Below are 27,960 nucleotides of genomic sequence, written 5' to 3'. Positions count from 1 at the left end.
AAAAAAAAAAATCAACTTGTTGCTTTCATCTTTTTTATTGATAATATGACCAGAGCTAGCAAAATGATTTACTGGATTCTAGCAAATTAATAAATACAACAATTTGATTGCAAAAGGAAACATTCTACTTGGACATTTTAGTAGAAATTGCTAGAGGGAAGGAGCTCCTGGCATACATTCTAGTTGGACAGAAGAGAAGATAGCACAGGAGGAGAACTGGACAGTCCAAGTATAGACTGTTGAGATTAGGGATTCAGCAGAAGGAAAAGCAAAGGTTCTCATTGTTCTTTTGAGGTACAAACTCTGAGGAGTCAACATTAAAAACAAAAAGCAATTGAACTTAGGAAAAAGGAATAAATATTTGGCAACATTTTGACTTTAATTGCCAATCTGAGATTAGTTTCTCTAGAAATTTAGAAGCTGCAAAACGTGGCCTTTCTTATTCCATGAAAGGCAGGGTGGGTATCATGGGCAGGCAAAGGTAAGAAAACTGCTCAGTGGGCTCCTTGTACCAGCACCAACCAGTAGCCCTCAACAACATAGATAGGATGAGTGTAAGGGCTATCCTAGCGTAAGGGAAATACAGTTATAAGCTGAGAAGACTGAAAGAAGAAAAGAATGGAGCCACAAAGAGAAGAGAAAATAGCATAAATAATAAGGAAACATGAAGAACAAGCACTTATAGCTTAACTTTCAGGCTTTCTCCATTTCTTGATGTCTAATGAGGCAAAATAACTGGATAAGGACTACCAAGATGAAGAACTTAAATGAAATGACACAATGAAGTTGAGTGCAATTATACAACTGTTGACTGACTTTCCAAAACCATGGTGATCCGTACAGTATCATCAATGTTACCAAGGATTTTGTTTCTGCCTCATTATAACGCACTTCCATGCATTTTGTCAGTATAGTAGGTACATTTAAGCACTCCAGTGACAATTATGACAATAGTTTCTGGAAGAAATCTGACTATAGCTTTGGGAAGCACACAATATTAATTTCCCCTAAAGACAAGGAATATAAGCAAATTCAACCCCTTAACAACAAAAATAAAAGATTTAAAAAGACTGATGACAGTGAGGCAGGCAGATTTTCCTCCTTTTGCTGAACCGGGGGATGAGACATTTAGGTTAACTATGATTTAACTGGTGTTGGGTAAGGTTTATAAAACATGAAGATGGCAAAGTTTCACTTAAGTTTTTCTTTTACTACTTTAATTTGCTTAAAAGCACAAATGCTTGTGCTTGCAGTAACTTCCTAAAAGCATAAATAATGTTCCCTTTTACTACCTTAATAAAGCATTTGCCCCTTTGATACAAATGATTTTTTTACTGTGCTAGCAGCTGAACTAGTGGCACAAAACTGAGATGGTATTTACTGCAGCAAGGTCCCTGTAAATCAAATTCTAAGCTTTACATAAAAATCTTATTTATAAAAAATACAATACCAAGTACAGTGAGAATGGAGCATGGAGCAGCAGTGTTCCCTGCCAGGGCCATGTGGAAGTGGCTTTTGCTACAGTGCTTGCTTAATGGCACAAGTGAAAAGCTGAATAAGGCAAACACTTGAAGAGGCAGTTTTCTGTAAACTTCTGGGGGTGGGGAGAATTTCCTCTCTTGGGACAGATACTGGTTTGGGATGGCTAAGATCAGAAGGTGTGGTATTTGGCTGCATCTGACACATCACAGATTAAGATAGCTTCTGCTGGAGGAGACAGTTAACTCCTTTTAGGAGAGAGGTATAACTTTCTGCCTTTACTCTTACAATGTGCAGCCTTTAGATGGTACCCTCCTATGGAAAAAAAATTACCTCCAAAAATTTCCTAAGTGAAAAGATACAAAATAAGCTAAGTCACTAAAAGGTTTCCTTAGCTTAAAGCTCCTTAAGAATTCTACACTGATAACTAAGCAACTTTGTTAGCGGTGTGTAGCTAGTCACAAATGCTTTAACTAGAATATGTATTCCCACCCACTTGGTATCTAATAGTAATACATTGTAATGACACTTGGAAGACAAACTGGTCTTGAGGAATTTTGGCCTCTTCTTATGTTCTCACTTGGAACTTTCCAGCTTTCGTGACGTATTTGACTCCTTTAAATGGCTTATATTTCTCCCCATACATGTCCAAACGGTTTACTTTTAAGCCTGTGTCAAAAAGAGTGAAAAAGAATAAATTATCATGATCTCAACCAATATAATGTTAGCAATGAGCATGGTAAATCTGACATTAACCAGTGTCCCTTCTACCATTTGGAAGAAACATCTCTTTTACCATTTACAAATTATTGCACTTGATGGGATGGTTTTGGTTAAGCATACCACATAGGCAGGGAATGTCTGTGAAGTATAACTCTACTTTCTGTAAATATGAACAACTCCCTCTTTGGTGCTTGAATGAGGGCAGAGGTAAGGGGAGGCTGTGTGAAACAAGGCGCTCTCCAAAATCATTTGGTTGGTGCCTGAGAGACTGGTCTCCCAAGCACAGTGCAAAAGGCAAATGGGCTGTTGCTCTTTCTAGAGTGGGAAATTTTGTTACCCTTTTAAGTGCCTAATAATTGAGCTTGTAAAACTCAATTACCCTTAACTACAAGTGAGCCTTACTCTTACCTGAAATAGCAAGCTGCTGGATCTTAAACTGTATGTTGAGGCTCGGATTCTCTTCTGGTTTGGGGGCTCCAGACTGTAAATTTACCAGTCCTTTAAGACTTGGGAGCTTCTGTGGAGTAATTTTTCCCACATCCCATGTTAGTACCTTGGAAAGACAAAAAAAATGATGAACGAATGGAACTATCTATTAAAGACAAACCCTCAAAAAGAAGGTTTAAAGACACCATAAACTTCTGTACAAAATGAAGTGCAGTCTATTGAAAACAAGGTATCTGGGATCTACAATGAGTTTACTTCTGATTAGCTCTGTGACTTTGAATGGGAAGTGAGAGCAGAGAATCCACATTTGTTGAGCATTTTCTTTTGTATTAGCACTGTGCTTAGCACTATTCATATGTTGTCTCATTGAGGGCTGTGAAGTAGCTTTTGTCTTCTATTTACAAATGAGGAAATTAAGGGTCAGAGATCAAATGACTTGCTCAAAGCCACAGAGCTAGTCAGAGGAAAGGCTGGGATTTGCACCTAAGACCCTCTGATTTCAAATGTTCTCCATCATACCATCTTTACTACTTTTCTCTGGGCCTGTTAATTTTTCTGTAAAATCATTAGATTGACTTGAGATGGTGTTTTAAAAACTTTAGCTGTGCAACCCATTGTTCAAATGAAATCTTTAGTGTGGAGGCTCAACAGCAAATGAGAAAAAAGCAAAGCTGTCATAGTTGAAGCTGCGGTAAAGGGCCAGGAAACTGAAACTTTCCTTCTCAGCCCTGTGTGGTGTCCAGGAGGAGGTCCTTTGAATCCTTGCAACCACATTAAATAATCTTTAACATTCTATGACATTATTCAAAAAATGTGTCTTTTCATTTATCAGGCACCGCAATGACTCTGGTATTGAAAACAATCATATTTACTACCTAAGCAGGAAGCTGGGAGAAAATAATCTGCTACAGTTTCTCTAAAAACCCTCTGCTATAGGAAAATGTAAGTAAGGTGAGCATCTTTCCTAGCCCCAAGAAAGAGTATGAAGTGATGCTTTTAAATTAAAAAGAAAAAGGTCTTAATGATCAATTTACATAGAAAACTTAATAATTCATAGACCATAATTCTTTTATCTACATAATGTTTTCTCTTTTTAAAAAAGCTTTTACTGGCTGGGTGAGGTGGCTCACGCATGTAATCCCATTACTTTGGGAGGCCGAGGTGGGCAGTCAGGAGGTCGAGACCAGGCTGACCAACATGGTGAAACCCTGTCTCTACTAAAAATACAAAAAAATTAGCTGGGCGTGGTGGTGCTTGCCTGTAATCCCAGCTACTCAAGAGGCTTTGTGGTAGGAGAATCACTTGAACGTGGGAAGCGGAAGTTGCAGTGAGCTAAGATCACGCTATTGCACTCCAGCCTGGGCAATAAGAGCAAGACTCTTGTCTCAAAAAAAAAAAACAAAACAAAAAAAACTTTTACTTCTTTCTTATTAGATAGCAGAATGAGGCTCTGGATTAATAATGGATGAGTGAAGACACACTCTGAAAAAGGACAGAACAACTCGCTTTTCTGTTCATCTACTTGGTGCAGGATTCCCTTTGTAGCCAGTGGCAGAAGCACAGTACAGTATGCTCTCCAGGTTTTGATACAAACTTTAGTTTTAAACAAGGTGCTAAACCTTTCCCCCCACCCCTCCCCCCAAATCACAAAATAGATTGCAGAAACACTTGCTCACTCTTGATTTGAAGTGGCTGTACCTTGGTGACTGGATCAAATGTATAGCTGCCTTGTGTGGGTGTCAGGTTCATGTTCAGCACAACTTTTGGCATGTGAACTGTCACTGTAATTCCTTCAATAGTTTTCCCCATATTCTGCTTTGGTCCAATTGTTATATCAAATCTGCCACAAGAACTGTTCTCCTTAAAGCTGATACTATGTTTCACATACACTGGTATTGCCACTAGACTAAAAAGAGAAACAGAGAAAGACACAAAAGCACAAATACAATTAATGGTGTGGGGACAGCTCCAGAGGTATCCTGAAAACCTCTGTACAGAGTATCCTATCCTCCCTTTAACTCCACAGTAAGGCTCTTCAGAGTTGGCTCTCTGAAGCCACAGTTCTGCATCCTTGAATTTGACCAGCTAAGAACTGAAAATATCACTTTAAAAAATCAGCCAGGCATGGTGACTCACACCCGTAATCCCAGCACTTTGGGAGGCCAAGACGGCAGGAATAACCTGAGGTCAGGAGTTTGAAAGTAGCCTGGCCAACATGGTGAAACCTTATCTCTACAAAAATACAAATATTACCCGGGGCCAGGTGTGGTGCCCCTGCAATCTCAGTACTTTGGAAGGCCTAGGTGAGTGGATCACCTGAGGTCAGGAGTTTGAGACCAGCCTGGCTAACATGGTGAAACCCCGTCTCTACTAAAAATACAAAAATTAGCTGGGCAGGGTGGCACGTGCCTATAGTTCCAGCTAATTGGGAGGCTGAGGCAGGAGAATCACTTGAACCTAGGAGGCGGAGGTTGCAGTGAGCTGTGATCAAGCCATTGCACTCCAGCCTCAGCAACAAGAGCAAAACTCCATCTCAAAAAAAAAAAAAAAAAATTAGCCGGGAGTGGTTGTGAGTGCCTGTAATCGCAGATACTTGGGAGGCTGAGGCAGGAGAACTGCTTGAACCCAGGAGGTGGAGGGTGCTGTGAGCTGACTGAGCCACTGCATTCCAGCCTGAGCGACAATAGTGAAACTGCATCTCAAAAAAAGCCCCCCAAAACAAGAAACAATTGGGGCAAATGGTCCTAGTTTAAAAAATGAATTACAATTCAATGGAAAAATAGTGTAAAATACATATATATGTGTGTGTGTGTATTTTTTTTTGAGACAAAGTCTCACCCTGTCACCCAGGCTGGAGTACAATGGCGTGATCTTGGCTCACTGCAAGCTCTGCCTTCTGGGTTGAAGCAATTCTCCTGAGTCAGCCTCCAGAGTAGTGGGGATTACAGGCACCTGCCACCACGCCCAGCTAATTTTTGTATTTTTAGTAGAGATGGGGTTTCACCATGTTGGCCAGGCTGATTTCAAACTCCTGACCCCAGGTGATCTGCCCACCTCGGCCTCCGAAAGTGATGGGATTACAGGTGTGAGCCATTCACTGTGCCTGGCCTAAAATATGTTTTATATAATTGAAACAGTTCCTATGTCATAAGAGCTAAGAAATGATTTCTCTGCTTTTGAATCTTGTCATGATGTAAATCAAATAATTTCTGGTATTTTCAAGAAACAAACTAGCTATAACTATGACCCTCAATGCTAAGTGGTTTTTCTTTTTGAGATGGAGTTTCACCCTGTTGGTCAGGCTGGAATGCAGTGGCATGATATGTCACTGCAACCTCTGCCTCCCAGGTTCAAGTGATTCTCATGTCTCAGCCTCCCAAGTTGTTGAGATTGTAGGCATATGCTACCACTCCTTACTAATTTTATATTTTTAGTAGAGACGGGGTTTCACCATGTTGACCAGACTGGTCTAGAACTCCTGACCTCAAGTGATCTGCCCACCTTGGCCTTCCAAAGTGTTGGGATTACAGGAGTAAACCACAGCTCCCAGCCCCCAATGCTAAACAGTTCCTTTAAAACTCAATGCAGAGAAGAGTGACTTGAGGCAGTAAGTTGGGGAATGTCCTTATGAGCTACAGGTAGGTCTGTCTCCTTCTGTTAGCTACAAAGTCTACAGACCATGGTAAGATTACGGCAATGGTTCATGGTTTTGCCCAGGTTATGCATGGTCCATTTTGCTTTACTTGCAAAGTACTCAGCTGTCACAAACAGGGAGCAAAATGGACCACGCATAACCTGAGCAAAGAACCAGTGCCATAATTTGACCGCCCATAACCTTGCAAAGAACTGGTACCATAACCTTTTCCCCAGGTTATATACAGTCTGCTTGCTCTTAGCTATAGGTTTTACTCTAGTCTCACTTAGTACCACTCTAAACTCATACATTCAAAGTATACTGATTATTTTAGGTGTGTATTTTTGCCAGTTCTCACTGGGTTTCCTGGTGAGCCATGGTTAAAGTGAGCAGTGATGACCTCAAGGATTCAACTGTCAGAAAGAAACAGGGACAGGTGAGTTCTGCTTGATATGTATGATGGCAGATTCCGGCTGATGCATCTGAACATACTTTTGTGAGCTGACACGGTATGATATGAGTCTGAAATTTCCATCTGGAGGAATAAATGACAAAACTCTTTCAGATTCCCAACGCTTGAACCGGATGCAGGGGTGGAAGCTGACATCATCCAGAAGCCTAGGGTTCTGCCAGCAAAACAGAAGACAGTCGTGTTCATATAGTATAATAAATATGTTAACTCTACTCAGATATCTTGACAAATTAATATATTTCCTGAAAATAAAGCAGTCATGGAAGAGTTTATGACCACATCAACATAACTTTACAGTGTCACAATGCTTTAAAGTTTATAAATATTTTATGTAAATTAATTTATTTGAATTTCAATAGCCATAAAGAAGAAAAGGCAAGTAGTATTATTTCCCTTTAACAGATTAAAAAAAACTGAGGTCCAGCCGGGCACGGTGGCTCACGCCTGTAATCCCAGCACTTTGGGAGGCTGAGGCGGGCGGATCACCCGAGGTCAGGAGTTCAAGACCAGCCTGACCTACATGGAGAAACCCTGTCTCTATAAAAAACAAACAAACAAACAAAACCGAGGTTCAGAGGACTTAAGGTCAGGACAAACTGGTGACAATACCAGAAGTCAGTTCTCTTAATTGTTCCTAGCAGTATGTTATGCGGACTCTACAATGATACAAAAGACCAATGCCCTTTCATATCAGCAAAGCAAGTAATTATTCAGTAAAAATGATGTTGGTGTTTTGCAGAAGCCAGCCAATTTTAAGCGCTTCCTAGCACACTCAGGCAAAGACTTCCCTTAGCCTTTCCATAAAGACCAGGCTCATCGTGTACGCGATTGTCTTAGGAAACTCTGCTAGAAATATTTTTCAGATAATCCTTTGCAATCTAAGATGCAAACTTATCTCAATTTTATCATTTCATTTAGTACTTCACATGTATTAGGCATGCAAGGGGCTATAAAACAGGAGAATAAAACTTACCATGAAAGAAAGGGAGAGATCAGGCATTCCAGATAGTTTAATGCAAGCATCAATGACCCCCTGAATTTCTGCAAAGACTGTAGATCCTGAAGAAAAAAAAAGGGAGACAACATCAATAGAATCTCAGTCTTAACTAGAGCTTTCACTGTATCTTTTTATTTTTATTTATTTATTGTTTTTAGAGACAGAGTCTTGCTCTGTTGCCAAGGTGGGAGTGCAGTTGCATGATCATAGCTCACTGCAGCCTCAAACTCCTGGGCTCAAGTAATCCTCCTGTGCTAGCCTCCCGAACAGCTGGGAATATAGGTGTGCCACCACACCTAGCCCACACAAACACTGTATCTAGAATAATGGAGATACCCCCTGAGTATCAGACATACTGAAGCTTTATATCTATCTCTATTAAAACAGGTCAGGGAACAAGGTCCATACCTAACTCTAGTTGGAATACGGTAATTCATTCATTCATTTTTCTTTTTTAAGAGTTGAGATCTCACTAGCTAGTCCCAGCTGGCCCCCAGAATAACTGGGACTACAGGTGTGCCAGCGTAGAATCTAAATTTTTTTTTGAGGCAGGGTCTTGCTCTGTCACCCAGGGCTGGAGTGCAGTACTGCTATCATGGCTCACTGCAGCCTCAACCTCCTGGGTTCAAGCAATCCTCCCACCTCAGCCTCCCAAGCAGCTGGAACTACAAGTACACACCTCCATGCCCCAGCTTATTTTTGTATTTTTTTAATAGAGATGGGGTCTTGCTATGTTGCTCAGGCTGGTCTCAAACTCCTGGGCTCAAGCAAACCATCTACTTCAGCATCCCAAAGTGCTGGGATTACCAGCATGGCCTTTCGTGCCCAGCCAGAATATGCTAATTCTAAGGAAAATTCAACTGTCTCCTTTATGGAGCCAACCCTGTAAGATGACGGGATTTCAGTTTAAAACACATTTGGTCAGGCACAGTGGCTCATGCCTGTAATCCTAGCACTTAGGGAAGCCAAAGTGGGTGGACTGCCTGAGCTCAGGAGTTTCGGACCAGCCTGGGCAACATGGTGAAACCCTGTCTCTACTAAAAATACAAAAAATTAGCCAGGTGTGGTGGCATGTGCCTGTAGTCCCAGCTACTTGGGAGGCTTAGGCAGGAGAATAGCTTGAACCCAGCAGGTGGAGGTTGCAGTGAGCTGAGATTGCACCACTGCACTACAGCTTGGGTGACAAAGCGAGAGCGAGACTCTGTCTCAGAAAAAAAAAAAGAAAAGAAAATTAAGGCAATTGTATTATGAAATGAACTCAGTTAACTTTTAAGAAATAGATCTCCCTTTTTTTTTTTTTTTAGAAGCAGGGCCTCCGTCATCTAGGCTAGAGTACAGTGGTATGAACATAGCTCACTACAGCCTTGAACTCCTGGGCTCAAGCAATCCTCCTGCCTCCTGAATAGGAAGTATTAGAGGAATCCATGCCCAGCTTATTTTTTAATTTGTTGGTAGCTATGCGGTCTCACTATGTTGTCTACGCTGGTCTTGAACTCCTAATCTCAAGTGATCTTCCTGCCTCAGCCTTCCAAAGTGCTGGGATTATAGGTGTGAGCCACTGTGCCTGGCAAAAATCTATTATTCTATAAAGATGGAATGTTATAATGAAAAGGGCACTCCTGGAAGAGAAGATATTGACTATAATTCAGAATAAGTCATCATTACATATTAACAAGTTGTGACCTGCAACAGTTCACTTAACCCTTCTGAGCCTTGGCTTCGTTAGTTTCCTTATGTACAAAATAAATGTAAGGGAAGGACTAGATTTTTTGGTTTTTTTTTGAGATAGAGTCAGGGTGGAATGCAACAGTGTGATCTCGGCTCACTGCAACCTCTGCCTCCTAGGTTCAGCTTCCTGAATAGCTGGGATTACAGGCACATGCCACCACACACAGCTATTTTTGTATCTTTAGTAGAGACAGGGGTTCGCCATGTTGGCCTGGTTGGTCTCAAATTCTTGACCTCGTGTTTTGCCTGCTTCGGCCTCCCAAAGTGCTAGGATTACAGGGTAAGCCACTGTGCCAGCCAGGACTTTAATTTTCTATTCATCTGTGTCAACTGAATTATTTTTCCCCAAATAAGACCACATGCACACAGTTACCTGATTTATCTATAATTGCATCTATTTCTTCAACGACATCAAAATAGGCTTCATTGTTTGTGTACTTTACCCCTGCCCGGCGCCATGGAATGTTGGACAGCTGCCCAGTGGGGAGTGTGTCCCCAACATTACTACTGCCTAGAAACCAAAAAAGGAGAAAGCAAAGCTGATGTGTGAAACAGTCATCAGAAAATTCATTACTGGGGAAGAAAAAGCTGCTTCTTCAGTGTTTGGATTTTTCTTAATAAAGTTGTGGATGGTCTCTAGAATTGTCAGATATACCCATACCAACATGATCAAATTTCTAGAAGAGAAAAATAGGCCATGTAGCCCTCTGTCTACCTGCCAAATCAGGTTAAATTTATTTACTTATCTTTTGCCTCCTGTGTTAACAGTAACCTAATCTAATTTCAGTGGCTCAACAGCAGAATCTCTGCCACTGATGAAAAAAGAGGCTGGTTGTTTCAAAACCTTCTGCCAGTAAAATGTCTCCACTGAGAATACAGAGTTATAACTAGGCCCTTCAGTATTCAACTTTATTTTACACGAGATGCTGCCAAGCAGGCCTCAGTGGAGTAAATGGAATCTGGCCTTTTCCCATTTTAAGGTCAGCATACCCATATGGCTGCAATATAGCTAGTGTTCAGTGTCTGGCTAATTTCCTGGTAAACTGACACATGTCTAAAAATAAGTCTGGTTGTCCAAAACATGTATCTTTGAGCTGTGACTTACTTAACATTTTGGTTAATTTATATTGCCAGTTCAAAAGTACCACATACTTAACAAAACAAAAAGGTGGAATTCAGAAAGATGGTTTAAAGAAAAACATCTGTCTTCTTACTAACAAAATACAACTACCATTAACATTTTGGTTAATATATTTTTTTTTTTCCCGAGACGGAGTTTTGCTCTTGTTACCCAGGCTGGAGTGCAATGGCGCAATCTCGGCTCACCGCAACCTCCGCCTCCTGGGTTCAGGCAATTCTCCTGCCTCAGCCTCCTGAGTAGCTGGGATTACAGGCACGCGCCACCATGCCCAGCTAATTTTTTGTATTTTTAGTAGAGATGGGGTTTCACCATGTTGACCAGGATGGTCTCGATCTCTTGACCTCGTGATCCACCCGCCTCGGCCTCCCAAAGTGCTAGGATTACAGGCTTGAGCCACCGCGCCTGGCCCCATTTTGGTTAATATTACGGTATTAATATTTCAATATAACATTAACATTTTGGTATATTTCTTTAAACATTTCCACCACCAGAAGGTTGCATTTTTTTTCTATTTTGATAATTTTAGTTTTTAATTGCACTTTAAAATATAGTCACAATCATACTTTATCTACAATTTTGCAGTCTAGTTATGATTGGTGTTCCTACCTGCAACCTATAATGATGTTGTCTTCCTGCTCAAAAACCTTCAATGTTTGCTCATTGGCTTTATGATAAAAGCTAAATATTTAGCCTAGCATTGAAGGAGTTTCTCAACTTTTAGTTTGATCTCTAACTTCTCAACTGAAAAACAGCTCTGCTTCTGCTAAAGAGATTAATAAAACTTGAGGTTTTTCACTTCATGTGTGTTTTTTCAAATACAGTTACGTCTATGGAGAATGCTCTTATTCCTACTCCACTTCCTCAATTCTACTGATTCTCTAAGGTGGCTACCCACCACAGTTCAGGAGGGATTACTTCATTAACTGAACCATTCTCTTGAACTTCATAATATACTGCCTTATGAATCTATGTTAAGTTTTGCATTCTATATTTTAGTAACTTTCCTCTGACTATACATGTTTATTTTGGAAAATTAAATCATAAAGCAAAAATAAAGATAATCTGTATTTTTTTGGCTGGCATAATCATTTGTAATCCCAGCACTTTGGGAGGCTGAGGCGGGTGGATCCCGAGGTCAAGAGATGGAGACCATCCTGGTCAACATGGTGAAACCCCGTCTCTACTAAAAATACAAAAAATTAGCTGGGCATGGTGGCACGTGCCTGTAATCCCAGCTACTCAGGAGGCTGAGGCAGAAGCATTGCCTGAACCCAGGAGGTGGAGGTTGTGGTGAGCTGAGATTGCGCCATTGCACTCCAGCCTGGGTAACAAGAGTGAAAACTCCGTCTCAAAAAAAATAAATAAATAAAATAAATATTTGGAATGTTTTTAGTGAATATAACTAAAAATAATTTTTTTCAGTTTGTGCTGACTTCAATTTAACATTATATCATGTGTATTTTCCAATGTTACTATATTATCTGTGAAGTATGTAATTGCTTTTTAAAATTTTATAGTTATTTGCTAATTTTAATTTTTTTCCAAATCCCATTTAGAGTATAAGTTTAAGGAGCACAGACACTCTACCTTACCTTTCTTTCAGTTTGTCCTAACACTCCCCCTTATACAGAGGATGATTAAAGAGCTGCTGAATGATCTTTTTCTTATAGGCCTCTCTCACATCAGTTTTAGGTCAAGGCACTGGAGACGGGTTTTCAATGGTGGGCAGTGGAGTTGGAGTGGCATATAACATTTCATAGGAATCTTTCTCTAAAAGACTTTAATGCTTTCGAAAGAATATTGGCATCTGGATGTGCCTAACTTCTAGCTACCCTTAAGAATTAAATGCAACTGGAAGCTTACAACACAAGTACAGGCCCACAATGCATGATATCTCATAAGTAAACTATTTTCCTATTTTTTCTTAATACATCTTCTGCATGCATAAAAACAAAGACTTGAAGGACACTGTACACACATACTGTGTAGGTAAGAATCTTAAATCTTCTGTTCTCTAGTAATTGTGGAGTAGCAGCATAACAGTTATGTAATGCTATTTTAAATACTGAAATGCCAGTCTATAAATGGACTAAATGCTCTTCTAAGTGGGCTCATATACTGGCTTCTTTAAGACTAAGTGGAATAATTTATTCAGTCTTAGTATTTAGTGTTAAATGATACTAATAATATTGTTGTGGTTTTTTAAGAAAAAACAAAACAAAACAAAAAAGAGTAATAACCAAAAGTTCTTTTATCACTTAAGCCTCTTTCCATGAATATAAATATATAGTACATCCATTTTAACTTTACCAGTAACTTTAATTCTGGCCGAACTGGACTACTTTAATAATATGTCAGATCATGAGCAACAATGAGTTGTTTACAAAGTTTTAATAGCTCAGTTACTAGTCAAGTATGTTTTCATCTTACCTGTAATAGAGTTGACCACCGAGCGTAAAATTGTTGGTGGTTTAATCAATTCTTTCAAAATGTTGGATTCGGTAGCCAGTGGAAATCCATTGTCTAACATTTCTTCCAAGAGTTCATATACTATGACCACATTATCCTTAATTGCAGCCTCTGAACACTCACCAAAGTAGTCCTTACAAAATACACACAAAATATCACACAAGGGAAGGCACAAAGAAAGGCTTTCTAAATACTTTTTGTTCTGAAGAATAAACTTACAGTAGCAAAATTCATCGCTTAAGATGCTGAACATATGTAAAACAGAGTGGGGGAAACCCTCTATAGGTCAGGCACTGTGGCTCATGCCTGCAATTTCAGCACTTTGGGAGGCTGAGGCAGGTAGATTACTTGAGGTCAGAAGTTTGAGACCAGCCTGGCCAACACCACGAAACCCCGTCTCTACTAAAAATACAAAAATCTACTGAGCATAGTGACACATGCCTGTAATCCCAGTTACTCAGGAGGCTGAGGTGGAAGGATTGCTTGAACCCAAGAGGTGGAGGTTGCAATGAGCTGCTAAGATCATCTCCACTGGGCAGAGAGATCTAGCCTGGATGACAGAGTGAGACTCTGTCTCAAAAACAAAACAAAACAAGCAAACCAAAAAAAATCTCTCTATAGTCCTAACATTATTCCTCAATATTTTCTTAGTATTTTTAGATTGAATTTAATTCAATTCATTTTATACCAGAAAATATTGAAACATTAAACTGGAATGTGAGCTATAAACTTCATCTTGATTATCCCAAAATACATATGGAAATGCTTAAATTATTTGGTATATTCAGCAAGACAAGAGAAAATAATAAAATGTAAATATAGAAGAATTCATTACCAATGAAAATCTTGAGACCATTCAGAAAACTCTATGTGGAGGGCTTTATTGTTTCCTGATCATATACAGTCATTCCTTGGTATGTGTGGGGAATTAGTTCTAGGATCCCCTGTGGATACCAAAACTCACAATTCTCAAGTCCCTGACATAAAATGGCATACTATTTATACACAACTTATACACATCCTCCTATATGCTTTAAATCACCTCTAGATTACTTGTAATATCTAATACAATGTAAATGCTATGTAACTAGTTGTTATACTGTATTGTTTAAGTAATAATGAGGAAAAGTCTGTACATGTTCAGTTCCATTTTTTTTGTTTAAATATTTTCCATGTAAAGTTGGGTGAATTCATGGATGCAGAACCCACATATATGGAGAGTCAACTGTAATTTGAAATACATAAAAAAATCATTAATAGAGCAGCCATGTGTGCCATTGTCTACCACATAGAAATGGGTTTATAAATTTATGCTTAGTTACAGAGAGACAGTAAACACCAAAACCTGGGTAATTAAATAATATAATCATGTCTCACCTCCAACTAACTTGGGTAATTTAAGTTAGAAAGGTGTGATAGATAACCAACCTGGAAAGTGTCAGCAACTCGATGTAGGAACTCAATTACAAACAGAGGTGGCACTTCAGTCTGTATGACAGATACAAAGAAGAGCTTATCCCGGTAGATACTGATGAGGTAGTGGTGAGGTGTTGAAATGACAGGTGGTACATTTTCAACATCAGCAGCTTTCTCCTGAGCTTCAAAGAAATAATCACAGACAGACTGGCTCACAACGCTCTTCCAGTGCTTCTCTAGAAATATGTCACCGGAACAGTTGATGAGAAATAGACTGTGGATCATTTTCTGTTGGGGACAAGAAAGGTTTAAATTTATTACATATTAAAACATATCCCTGTATTGCCCTGACACCAAAGCCAGACAAAGATAATATAAGAAACTACAGACCAATATCACTTAACATACACAAAAAGATTATACTTTGACCAAGTGGGATTTATTCCAAGAATGCAAGGTTGGTTCAACATACAAAATTAATCAACATAATACACAATTAGATAAAGAACTAAAACAATCATTTCAAAAGGTGCAGAAATTGCATTTGACAAAATCCAACATAACTTTATGAAAAAAAAAAAAAAAAGCTACTAAGAACAGAAAGAAACTTTCTCAGCCAGGCATGGTGGCACATGCCTGGAATCCCAGCACTTTGGGAGGCTGAGGTAGGTGGATTGCCTGAGCTCAGGAATTTGAAACCAGCCTGGGCAACAGGGCAAAACACCATTTTTATAAAAAATACAAAAATTAGCCAAGCATGGTGGCCCTCACCTGTAGCCCTAGGTACTCAGGAAGGTGAAATGGGAGAATCGCATTAGCCCAGCGGGGAGGTCAGGGCTGTAGTGAGCTGAGATTGCACCACTGCACTCCAGCCTGGGTGACCAAGTGAGACCCTATCTAAAAAGAAAAATAAGGCTGGGCACAGTGGCTCACACCTGTAATCCCAGCACTTTGGGAGACCAAGGTGGGGTCGGATCATCCGAGGTCAGGAATTCGAGACCAGCCTGGCCAAAATGGTGAAACCTCATCTCTACAAAAAATACAAAAATTAGCAAGGTGTGGTGGTGCTTGCCTATAACCCCAGCTACTTGGGAGGCAGAGGCAGGAGAATCACTTGAACTCAGTAGGCAGAGGTTGCGGTGAGCCAAGATTGTGGCACTGCTCTCTAGCCTGGGTGACAGAGTGAAAATTTGTCTAAAAAAAAAAAAAATTCCTTAACTTGATGAAAACCCCACAGCTAGTATTATATTTAATGGTGAAAGACTGAACACTTTCTCCTGAACAACCAAACCAAACAATGATGTCCAGTTCCATCATTTCTATTCAACATGGTACTGGAGGTTTGAGCAAGGGCAATTAAGCAAGAAAATTAAAAAAAGGCTTCCAAGCTGGAAAGGAAGAACTAAGACTATATCTGTAGAAGACACAATCTTATATATAGAAAAGCCTAAGGAATCCACACACACAACAAAACCTATTAGAGCTAATAAATTTAGTTCAGCAGGCTTGCAGGATACAAGTCAATATAAAAATCAATTATATTTCTATCCGCTATATTAATAAAAAACTAAAAATGGGCAGGGCGTGGTAGCTCATGCCTGTAATCCCAGCACTGTGGAAGGCTGAGGAAGGAGGACTGCTTGAGTTCATGAGTTTCAGACCAGCCTGGGCAACATAGTGATACTTCATTTCTAGTAAACACAACAAAACTGAAAATGAAATTAAGAAAACAATTTCATTTACAATAACATTAAAAAATTTAAATTGGCTGAGCATGGTGGCTCACACCTATAATACCAGCACTTTGGGAGGCTGAGGTGGGTGGATCACGAGGTCAGGAGTTCAAGACCATTCTGGCCAAGATGGTAAAACCCCGTCTCTACTAAAAATACAAAAAAATTTAGCTGCGTGTGGTGGCAGGTGCCTGTAATTCCAGCTACTCAGGAGGCTGAGGCAGATAACTGCTTGAACCGGGGAAGTGAAGGCTGAAGTGAGCCGAGATCATGCCACAGCACTCTAGCCTGAGCTAGAGATCAAGACTCTGTTTCTAAATAAATAAATAAATAAGTAGAAAATACATTTAACAAGGGAAGTACAAGACTTGTACGCTAACAAGAGAAGTACAAGACTTGTACACTAACAAGAGAAGTACAAGACTTGTACACTAAATGTTACACGAAATGTCAGTGAAATAAACGAAAAAGACCTAAAAAATTGAAAGACATTTCACGTTCATGGATTGGAAGACTTGATATTTTTAAGATAGCAACATTTCCCAAACTTATCTACATATTCAATGTAATAGCTATTAAAATCCCAGCTGTCTTTTTGTGGAATTTGACAGGGTAATCCTAAAATTCACATAGAAATGAAAAAGAGCAACAGCTAAAACAATCTTGAAAAGGAACAACGGTGCACAGGGGGCAGGGTGTGCCTTCACTCCCAGGCCAAGGCACTAGGAAGCAGAGACCCATGCCTGCAGTCATGTTTAGCTCCCTGGACACCTGGCTCAGCCAAGCATTCTTCCAGGGGCTGAAGAAGTGGGGCCACTCTGCCATTCTGAGAACCTGGAAGGAGCCCTCAGTCTCTGGGATGGCGGGGGCTTGGGGCGCACACATCCAGTTCAGCCTGAGCCTGCATTTCCTGAGCCGGGATCTGGGGTGAGATGGCTGCAAGCGGCCGTGTGCCCGAGCCCCTGCATCCTCCTCTGCCTTGGGGCGCTCCTGGCCAGCTAGGTTGCCACAGGTTGGACTTGCCTTACTAAACCTGTAACCGGTGGACTAACCTACACACCTCTGCCAGCCTTCCTGTGCCGACCAGCATTTTCAAAGCGGGGTCTTCCACCTTTACTTTTGGAAAAGCTTTTTTGAAATACTTGGCTGACTTACAAAAGACTTCCCCTCACACTTGACATGATTGACAAAAGGTCAGAAATGCTTCATCTATAGTCCACTTTGCTACAAAAAAAGAATTGGGGGATGCTTACAAAAACATGTAGAATGTAAAAAGACTCAAATATATATATATTTGAATTTAATTAAAAAAAAGAAAAGGAAAAACAAAGACAGATAACTCGTGCTTTCTGCAAAACTACTGTGTGATATGGGCACTAGGACAGACATACAGATAAACAGAACATTAACCCTTATATTTATGGTCAACTGATTTTCAATAGGGTGCCAAGACCTGGGGGACCACTTGGAGAGGAAACAGCCTTTTCAACAGATGGTACTGGAACGACTGATTTCCACATACAAAAGAATGAAATCGAATACAAAAAGCAACACAAAACGTATCAAAGACCTAAACAGAAATGTCAAAATGATAAAACTTTTTTTTTTGAGACGGAATCCTGCTCTGTCACTTAGGCTGGAGTGCGGTAGCGAGATCTCAACTCACTGCAACCTCTGCCTCCTGGGTTCAAGTGATTCTCCTGCCTCAGCCTCCCAAGTAGCTGGGACTACAGGTGCACACTACCATGCCCAGCTAATTTTTGTACTTTTAGTAGAGACAAGATTTCACCATGCTGGCCAGGCTGTCTCGAACTCCCGACCTCATGATCCAGCCACCTCAGCCTCCCAAAGTGCTAGGATTACAGGCGTGAGCCACTGCGCCTGGCAACTAGACCATGTTTTTAAAGATATGATACCAAAAGTACAAGCAAGAAAAATAAGAAATAGATAACCTAGATTCCATCAAAATCAAAACTTTAGTGCTTTGAAGGACATATCAAGAAAGCAAAAACGCACAAATGAGAGTAAATATTTGAAACTATAAATCCCTAAAGGGACCCCATCCAGAATATATAAAGAACTTTCACTCAATAATAAGGGCCAGGTGTGGTGACTCATAACTGTAATCCTAGCACTCTGGGAGGCCAAGGAGGGAGGACTGCGTGAGTCCAGGGGTTTAAAACCCCATCTCTACAAAAAAAAAAAAAAAAAAAAAAAAAAAATTAAAAATTAGCCAGGAATGGTGGCTCACATCTGTAGTCCCTGCTACTTAGGAGGCTGAGGTGGGAGGATTGCCTAAGTCCAGGAGTTTAAGGCTACAGTGAACTATGAACTGACCACTGCACTCCAGCCTGGGTGACAGAGGGAGACCTTGCCTCTAAAATATAAACAAACAAATAAATAACCCAATTAAAAAACGGGCAAGGGATTTGAAAATACATTTCTCCAAAGAATATATACATACAAATGAATCTTACAATACAATGTTAAATAAATGAAGCCAGATGCAAAAGAATATATACCATATGATTCCATTTATATGAAGTTGTAGAACAGGCAAAAGTAATCTATGTTAAATCAAATGGTTTCCTTTATAAAGGAGAGTGAAGGTGGTGACTGAGATGGCCATGGGATTGATCCTTTAAGGTGCTGGTAATGTTTTTTTTCCTCCTTTTTTTTTTGAGACAAAGTCTTGCTCTGTTGCCTGGGCTGGAGTGCAATAGTGCGATGTCAGCTCACTGAAACCTCTGCCTCCCAGGTTCATACAATTCTCCTGCCTCAGCCTCCTGAGTAGCTGGGATTACAGGTGCACAATGCCACACCTGGCTAATTTTTTTTTTTTTAAAATTTTTAGTAGAGATGGGGTTTCACTATGTTGGCCAGGGCTGGTCTTGAATTCCTAACCTTGTGATCTGCCTGCCTTGGACTCCCAAAGTGATAGGATTACGGGTGTGAGCCACCACACCCCGCCAATGTTTTCTTTCTTGACCTGCATGATGTTTACAAGCTGTGTTCATTTTGTGATAACTCATTAGGCTTTACATTATGATTTGCATACTTTTCTGAGCATTAGTTATGCTTCCAATAAGAAGTTTATTGTTCCTGCAATGTGAGGGGCAATGGAAAAATGTCTAATTACCTTACCCTGGTCCTATCTTTTACATGGATAAACACCAGTATCAGGTATTTAGTTTAGTGGTTCAATCATTCCAAGTAATAGTACTATATGATAAACACAGCTTAAGAAGAAAGAATTTAAAACCTATGAATACAGTTTCTATGAATGAAGATAAATTCCAAAGAGAAAAGGAAGACTTTCCAGAATTGATTCATTTGATTCTTTTGATATAGAAAACATCAACCTGGCCAATTCTTTTCAGAAGTCATTTCTTTTATGAAAACAGCTGACATTTATAGAACAGGTGGCGATGATCTCCCTTTCCCATTGGACACAATAGTTATGAAGTAAATAATACTAAGATATGTTTTAGTAATTATTATATTAATAAAGTATGACTGCTGTTAACAGTTTAGGGTTTCTGTTTAATTAGAAACAAAAAAGTTTCTTTGTTTAAAGCCATCTCTGTTTAGTCAAGCAATCAAGTTGAGTTGTCAGCAATAAACTCTGACACCTCAGCGTTGGAACTTGCCAAATTTTTCTACTTTATCTAGTCAGATTCTTTGCTTAGTAGGCTTGCTTTGTGTCTTATATTTCTGTTTGGGTATTAATTTAAGTGCCATTAGAATACTTAGACTTGCTATATAGAACCTGCTGATTTTAACTATAACCTTAGCTGATAAATTTTTCATTTTCACTTTTAAAATGAAACAGGAATATCAACCATAAGATCTGCAACTAAATTTTTATTATTACACCTTTTTCTTGGAATAAAATCAGCATCCAAAATGTAAAGTGTGACTTCAAGTAGAGGACTGTAATCAACAAGGAGACTCAGATTTGAACACTTCAGGTGAGTCATATATGGAACACAGCATCCACTGCAAAAATTAATCTTTTGGTTATTTTTGGCTGGGCATGGTGGCTCACACCTGTAATCCTAGCACTTTGGGAGGCCAAGACCGGCGGATCACCTGAGTTTAGGAGTTCAAGACCAGCCTGGCCAATATGGCAAAACTCTGTCTCTACTAAAAGCACAAAAATTAGGTGGGCATGGTGACGCGTGTCTGTAATCCCAGCTACGTGGGAGGCTGAAGCAGGAGAATCACCTGAATTTAGGAGGTGGAGGTTGCAGTGAGCCGAGGTTACGCCAATGCACTCCAGTCTGGGTGACAGAGCGAGACTCAGTCTTATTTATTTATTTATTTATTTTGGAGCAGAGTCTCGCTCTGTCACCCAGGCTGGAGTACAGTGGTGTGATCTCTGCTTACTGAAACCTCCACCTCCCAAGGTCAAGCAATTCTCATGTCTCTGCCTCCTTAGTAGCTGGGATTACAGGCACGGACCACCACGCTCAGCTAGGTTTTCTGTTTTTAGTAGAGATAGGGTTTCACCATGTTGGCCTCAAGTGATCTGCCTGCCTCGGCCTCCCAAAGTGTTGGGATTACAGGTGTGAAGCCACTGTACCCGGTCCCCATTCAAAGTGTTTTATTCATTAAAGATAATGAATGATAATATAAATCAATTAATACCATCTAAAATGTACTGAGTACTTACTGTGGGCCAGACACTATGCTAGACACTTTATCTACATTATCTCATCTTCACAATGTTATGCTATAAATACACTATTATCCCCATTCTAAGATCACACAGTAAGCTAGGATTCAAACCTAGATCCAGCTGAATTCTGAGCTCCTGCTCTTATCTGCCTTGCAGAGAATAATTATTAGGAACACATTCTAATATAGAAGTGTCCAACAGGGTTTTCTGCAATGATGGAAATGTCCTTCATCTGTATCATCTAATATGACAGCCACTACACACATGGCTATTAAGCACTTGAAATGTGTTTAATGCAACCAACACTGAAGTTTTATTTATTTATTTAATTTATTTAGGCAGGGTCTCACTCTGTTGCCCAGGATGGGGTGCAGTTACCCAATCCTCACTCACTGCAAGCCCCACCTCCAGAGCTCAAGTGATCCTCCCACTTCAGTCTCCTGAGTAGCTGGGCCTACAGGCGCACATCACCACACTCAGTGATTTGCAAATTTTTGTTTTGTAGAGACAAGGACTGCCCATATTGCCCAGGCTGGTTTTGAACTTCTGGGCTCAAGCAATCCTCTTACCTTGATCTCTCGAAGTGCTGAGATTACAGGCGTGAGCCACCAAGCCTAGCCTGAAGTTTTAATTTTAATTAATTTAAATTTAAATAAGCAGGCTGGGCTCAGTGGCTCATGCCTGTAATCCCAGCACGTTGGGAGGCCGAGGCAGGAGGAACACCTGAGGTCAGGAGTTTGAGACCAGCCTGACAAACATGGGGAAACCCCATCTAAAAAAAAAAAAATTTAATAACCGTATGTCGTTAGTCATTAATATACTGAACAGTGCAAAAATGTGCTGCTCTAGCTTATGATTTAAGAGGAAGAGGTAAAAGATGTTTCTTGTTTAGTTAGGAGCCAAAACACATTCTAGTTTTTATGCTGAGAAAGTTTAATGAATTTATTTAGAGTAGAAGTTATATTTAAAAGAGCTGACACAGGTATCTAAATCATTCATCCTACGGAAAGTATAGCTCACAAGAATTTATAGTACTCCATTGCCACAATATACCCTAAAAGAGTTGCTTGTTCTGGAAGCAAGTGATTTTGTAGTTTCTTCATTTTAGGGCCAGATTTCTACTCATCCTCTTAAGCTGGTGAAAAATTCTTTCCAGGAAAGTTTCCACCAAAGTTGTTTTTATTGGCAGTAGTTCAGGTCTCAGAATACAGAAAGTTAAACCAACCCCCTAGATTTATTGTTGTTATCCTTAGTGCTGAGATGAAAGCATAACACCCGTAAGTTTTCAACTGTGCTTAGCTTTAAAACCCACCTTAACCTTCTATAATAGGAAAAGAGAGCATATTTCTTCTATCCATACTATGACCAAGGGTCTAATGCATATAACAATTAAATAATACCACATGTTGCAGTGTAAATTAGCCTGTTTCTTTATTTATCATCCTTTTAGTAGTTGCAGTTACTTTTAAAAAATTATTATTTTAATAAATTTTCTAGGAAAGCTACACACTCATTATCACCACAACCATCTTTTTGTTCCTAGTGGCTTTTGAGTCATAAAACAGAATTCTCCCAGCTTATTTTAAAGCCACTAGAAGAAACAGTGCTCAGAGGTAGTCCCATCAGAGCTTTGACTGCAGCTTAAATACATCATAAATCCTTTTCACTAAACATTTTATAATCATCCTGGGTAATTCACAAACAATACATTTATGATAGTCAAAATATTCTTGTAAGATAGTGTCTAAAAACAAAAATGTATTCCCTCCATATATAACAGGATGGAGGTACAGATGGGCCTACACTGAACATGAGAGAATGAGACCAGAAAAGAATCTACTCTTCTGATTCTCAGCCAATATCTTGATCACATATTCATTCAACACAGAGTTATGAGGCATTGGGTATACAAGAACAAACAAAATTAGAGTACCTACACTCACAGCATTTAGAGGTCTGCAGAGAAGGCAACTTAATATAGTAACATGTAATTCCTATGATGATACAGGAAATAAAGTGTGCTATGGAAATCTATAAGGCTTAGAGGTGAGAGAAACACAGGACAAAGAAATCCAGTTTAAATGTAGCAAATCTGGAAGGTGGAGAGAAGAGGGGAGATGAAACTGGAGAAGGAGGTAAGCAGAGACTGATTGGTTCATGAAGCATGCTAAACTTGTTAAGGAGTTTGGACTTTATTCTTAGTGCAATGTAAAGTCATTTTATAATTTTTTTTAATGGTAATCATGAAATCCAATTTATATTTTTAGAGAGATTATACTAATTACATGTGGAAACTGGGTAACAGGTAACTGAACACTGTGACACCAGTTGAGAGATGAGTGGTGACAGCCTGGACTAGAGTCTTGATTATGGGGGATGGGGTACAGTGAAAAGAGAAACATTTAGGCTTTGAGCTAAAAACCATTTAGGCTTGTGGGGAGAGTGTGGAGATGAGAGAAAAGATGTGTCATTTAGCCTGGTCCTGTATAATTTGACCAATTCTGGATATATCTGACCCAAATAAATATATTCAAAAAACTATTATATATATTTGTGTCTGTGTGTACACACACACACACACACACACGCACACACACACAACTTCTGATGCTTTAGAGAAGCCAGATTGGAATCAGAATTGCAAGTGATCAGGATTTTTTGTTAATGGGAATTAACCATAAGGAGAATTAAAACAAAAGAAAGAATGTGCATAGTATGAAGACAGCTTATGGCAGGAACTCCATTTGAGTAGCAGGTGGGTCAAAAAAGTGGACCTAAAGAATGATCAAGATGTGACTGAAGACGCATAAGAAAAAAAAGTGGGGTGGTTTCTAGTAACTATAGCATTTTAGTGTATTTCCAGAAGAATGGAGTGGTAAATACTGTTAAATGGCACAAAGAGGTGAAGCTACAAGAATTGAAAATGTCAGCTGGGAGGCTGAGGCAGACAGATCATGAAATGAGAAGTTTGAGACCAGCCTGATCAACATGGTGAAACCCCATCTCTACTAAAAATACAAAAATTAACCGGGTGTGGAGGCGTGTGCCTGTAATCCCAGCTACTCAGGAGGCTAAGGTAGGAGAATCACTTGAATCCGGGAGGCAGAGGTTGCAGTGAGCCGAGATTGAGCCATTGCACTCCAGCTTGGGCGACAGAGCGAAACTCTGTTCCCCCATCCCCCACAAAAAAGAAAAAGAAAATGTCAGCTTGACGCAGTGGCTCACACCTGTAATCCCAACACTTTGGGAGGCCAAGGTAGGAGGATCTCCTGAGCTCGGGAGTTTGAGTCCAGCCTGACAAACATGGTGAAACCCCCTGCCTACTAAAAATACAAAAAAATTAGCTGGGTGGGGTGGCAGGTGCCTGTAATCCCAGCTGCTGAGGAGGCTGAGGCAGGAGAATCGCTTGAACCCAGGAAGCAGAGGTTGCAGTGAGCTGAGATGGTGCCACTGCACTCTAACCTGGGCAATAGAGTGTGACTCCATCTCAAAAAAAAAAAAAAAAAAAAAAAAATTGAAAATATCTGTTGATTTAGGGGTGTTTTTTTAACTTTATTTTCCTTAATGCCAGCTAAGGAGCCTTTTTAGACTCCATCTTCCCACCACCTTAGCAATCAAATTCCTCATCCACAAAACTTTTTATTATTCTTTCTTTTTAAATGTAAATTGACAAGTTATAGTTGTATATATTTAGGGGTCCAAGATGTTACGATTTATAAATAAAATGTGGAATAATTAAATGAAGCTAATTAATATCACCATACAATTTTAATACCACAGATTATCTGTTTATGTACTGTATTTGTGCTTTATACATAAAAAGAGTATAATTTTTTTTTTCACCTTACAAGAAGCGGTTTTTGTCTGCTTTGAGAGTGCATGATTTAACACACAGAGGACATTGGTGATCTTGGTAAAAGTAGTTTTGGTAGTAGTTCAGTGGAATGCTGGAAATAAGACATTGCAGTAGGCTGGGAAATAAATAGCAAGAAGTGTAAAAAAATAGAGCTATGTAGAGTAGATACAAGAAGTTTAGCTGTGAAGAAAACGAAAAGACAGGAAAATAAACCTAACAGTTCATAAATTGAAGGAAGAATACATTCAAATGCTGAAAGAAAGGTGTGAATAGAGGGGAAAAAGCTGACGTAGTAGAGAAAGAAAAACTTAAAGGAGACCCTGAGATGGCAGGAGAGGATGCTATTGGGAAAAGGGTTTGCCTTCTCTAAGGAGAAGGGACATTTTCTACTCTTCAGATTGAAGGGAAGTCTTGTATATTTGACTGCAGGCAGATGATGCCTCTCCTCTGTGTAATGGGAGAGAGGTCATTTCCAAATGGAGACAGAAGTCCTCTTCTCTGTAAATAGCATGTGCTACTCAGGCATTGACACAGTACTGAGCTACTTAAAAATATTTAGTTTGCAAAGAATTCCAATAGAGTATGTGTATATGTATTTTTGTTTTTTTAAAGAACTAGGGTCTCATTTTGTTGCCCAGGCTGAAGCGCAGTGGACCAATCATAGCTCACTATAACTTGAACTCCTGGACTCAAGTGATCCTTCTGCCTCATTCTGCCTTTGCCTCCTGAGCAGCTAGGACTAAAAGCACGCACCACCAAGCCTGGCTACTGTTTAAATTTTTTGTAGAGATGGAGTCTCACTATGTTGCCCAGGCTGATCTCCAACTCCTGGCCTCAAGTGATTCTCTTGCCTCAGCTACCCAAAGTGCTAGGATTACAGGAAATGAGCCTCCACACTCTGCCTGCCAATAGTATATTATGTTAAATGGTAAGAAATAAAAATCATAAGATTGATTAAGAAAAATCTAACCTTAGGCCGGGCGCGGTGGCTCGTGCCTGTAATCCCAGCACTTTGGAAGGCCGAGGCAGGCGGGTCACCTGAGGTCAGGAGTTCAAGACCAGTCTGACCAACATGGAGAAACCCCGTTTCTATTAAACATACAAAAATTAGCCAGACATGGTGGCGCATGCCTGTAATCCCAGCTACTAGGGAGGCTGAGGCAGGAGAATCGCTTGAACGCAGGAGGTGGAGGTTGTGCTGAGCTGAGATTGCATCATTGCACTCCAGCCTGGGCAACAAGAACAAAACTCTGTCTCAAAAAAAAAAAAAAAAAGCAAAGCAAAGCAAAGCTAACCTTATTGCAAAGAGAGCTTTCCTAAAGATACGTAAGATTTTTGTTTTTTTTTTTTGGAGACAGAGTCTTGCTCTGTTACCCAGGCTAGAGTGCAAAGGTGCAGTCTCAGCTCACTGGAACTTCCACCTCCTGGGTTCAAGTGATTCTCCTGCCTCAGCCTCCCAAGTAGCTGGGACTACAGGGGCATGCTACCACACCCGACTAATTTTTGTATTTTTAGTAGAGACTGGGTTTCACTATGTTGGCCAGGCTGGTCTCAAACTCCTGACCTGTGATTTGCTCGCCTTGGCTTTCCCAAGTGCTGGGATTACAGGCATGAGCCACTGTGCCTGGCCAAGATACTTAAGTTTAAGATATTTCTTTAGATAACTCTTTTTTAACATAATTCACTCCACTTTTCCTATAGTGTCAATTGAAAGTGCACCTCTTTCTTTCCCAAATTAATCCTTTCACTTGTAACTTGATCCCACTCCTTCCCTTCTCTTCTGGGAGAGGAGACTTTTTCTTGAATCTTTAAATAGTTGCTTGCTTCCTGCCCCCAAATATATATCTTGTATTCTTTAAAACAAACCCCAAACTTTCCCGTCCCTTGCCACTCTCAATAATCTTGCTTCATGCCCCAAATGATGAAGGATTAGTCTATACTTGCAATCTTTCCTCAGTTACTATTAAAGCATCTCTCTCAAATGGCTCAATGACTTTCTAATAATAAAATCCAACGACGATTCTGATTTCAGCTTCCTCCTTTGACCATTTCAGCATTTTATGTCATTGATAGCTTTCTCTTAAACCAAAGAACTTCTTACCCTTTTATATGAAACTTCATTTGTTTTGGTTTTCACCTTGAAAGCTTTTCGGGCTTAATTCTGACGCTTAAAATTTTTAAAGAAAGTCTTCCTACAATCTCCATGTTAATCACTGTTTCAAATTCGATAAAACCCAAACTCCATAAAATTCCTTCTCGTGTCAGTGGCACCACACCTTCTTAATCACATAAGGCTGTAAGCTTCAGGTTCAAACAAATCTACCAAATTCAAACAGCCACATCGCCCCTCACTTTTCCATACTCACTGCCACCTGCTCAGCTTAGAACCCCGTTATCTCTCTCCTGAAGAACTGCAACACCCTTTTCACTGCATTCCTCACCCCAGGCTCTTCCAGGCACCGCCCGCCAACAGGACGTCTGTCTGCTCAGGTCCGTTTGGGGTTTTGTTCTCCAAAGCAGAAACTTGGGACTGAGATTCCTGCTGTTTGTACTCCAGCCCCAGTAAGCTTGACCTCTGAGGCTTGGGGGCCTGAGAACACTGGGCTGCAGGTGCACCGCTCCCTTCCGGCCTTGCTGGCAAGAAAGTCCGGAAGGCCGGGAGTCGAGGGGAAACGAGGCCCTGGCCCACACCAGCAGGGACGCTCCTAGAGCGCAGACCGGATTCGGTGGCCCCAGCTACTCAATCTACTCCCGGGTTTTAGAGCTACCCCCAGTCCACGGATTTCCCGCCCCTCACACTCACCCCGACACCAGTGCCAGTCAGTGATTCGGCGCCGGGTCCTCTACAGACCCAAGCTGAGGAAGCAGAGAAGGCCGCGAGGACCCGCAGCTGTAGTGGCCAGGTGATCGCCTGATTCACAGCTTCAAAGACACCGAGTCTGTCTACCATATTAGAAAGATTAAATATGCAGGAAGACCTTAACTGAGAGGAAAGACGCCTCTTGAGGCTTAGCATCTAAATCTTCTACATCATCCAGGGTCTAGAAAAATAGCAGGTTTCTCACCATCTAGATTCAGGCGCTCTTCTGCGGCCTAACTCAGTCTGGGGTCCCCTACGGTGGCGGAGGCGGGGTCAGGAGTGGGCGGGGCATTCGCTGTCGGGGCCGAGAAATAGAGCCAATGG

General features: G+C 40.3%; 1 protein-coding gene across 6 annotated transcripts; it reads right to left on the bottom strand.

Moving 5' to 3' along the window:
- Nucleotides 1-19: 19 nt before the first annotated feature.
- AP3M1 (adaptor related protein complex 3 subunit mu 1) lies at nucleotides 20-27,899 on the bottom strand. 6 transcript variants are annotated; one of them, XR_013524891.1, is made up of 9 exons: nucleotides 27,842-27,899; nucleotides 14,519-14,794; nucleotides 13,052-13,223; nucleotides 9,854-9,991; nucleotides 7,729-7,814; nucleotides 6,776-6,909; nucleotides 4,326-4,555; nucleotides 2,611-2,755; nucleotides 20-2,148 (listed from the first exon to the last, which is right to left on the bottom strand). XR_013524891.1 is itself a non-coding variant. In XM_009009684.5 (9 exons), exons 1-9 carry the CDS (start codon nucleotides 27,842-27,844, stop codon nucleotides 2,048-2,050), a joined length of 1,263 nt encoding a protein of 420 aa, XP_009007932.1. In that variant the 5' UTR covers nucleotides 27,845-27,899; the 3' UTR covers nucleotides 20-2,047. The 6 variants fall into 6 exon arrangements, 3 of the variants coding, with proteins under 3 accessions (XP_009007932.1, XP_009007933.1, XP_002756248.3); XR_013524890.1 differs by lacking the exon at nucleotides 27,842-27,899 and adding an exon at nucleotides 27,218-27,646; XR_013524889.1 differs by lacking the exon at nucleotides 27,842-27,899 and adding an exon at nucleotides 27,580-27,646.
- Between the last annotated feature and the right edge of the window lie 61 nt (nucleotides 27,900-27,960).

The sequence above is a fragment of the Callithrix jacchus genome, chromosome 12 (assembly GCF_049354715.1).
Source record: "Callithrix jacchus isolate 240 chromosome 12, calJac240_pri, whole genome shotgun sequence".
NCBI classification, from domain to species: domain Eukaryota; kingdom Metazoa; phylum Chordata; class Mammalia; order Primates; family Cebidae; genus Callithrix; species Callithrix jacchus.
This window is presented reverse-complemented; position numbering and strand designations above follow the sequence as displayed.

Bases quoted from the DNA above. Each gene is read 5' to 3' on its own strand.
- AP3M1 (XM_009009684.5), bottom strand. The intron at 6,910-7,728 runs GTAAGTTTTATT...TTTTGCTGGCAG, and splicing joins ATCTCTCCCTTTCTTTCATG to AACCCTAGGCTTCTGGATGA. The intron at 2,149-2,610 runs GTAAGAGTAAGG...TTTTTGACACAG, and splicing joins CCAGCAGCTTGCTATTTCAG to GCTTAAAAGTAAACCGTTTG.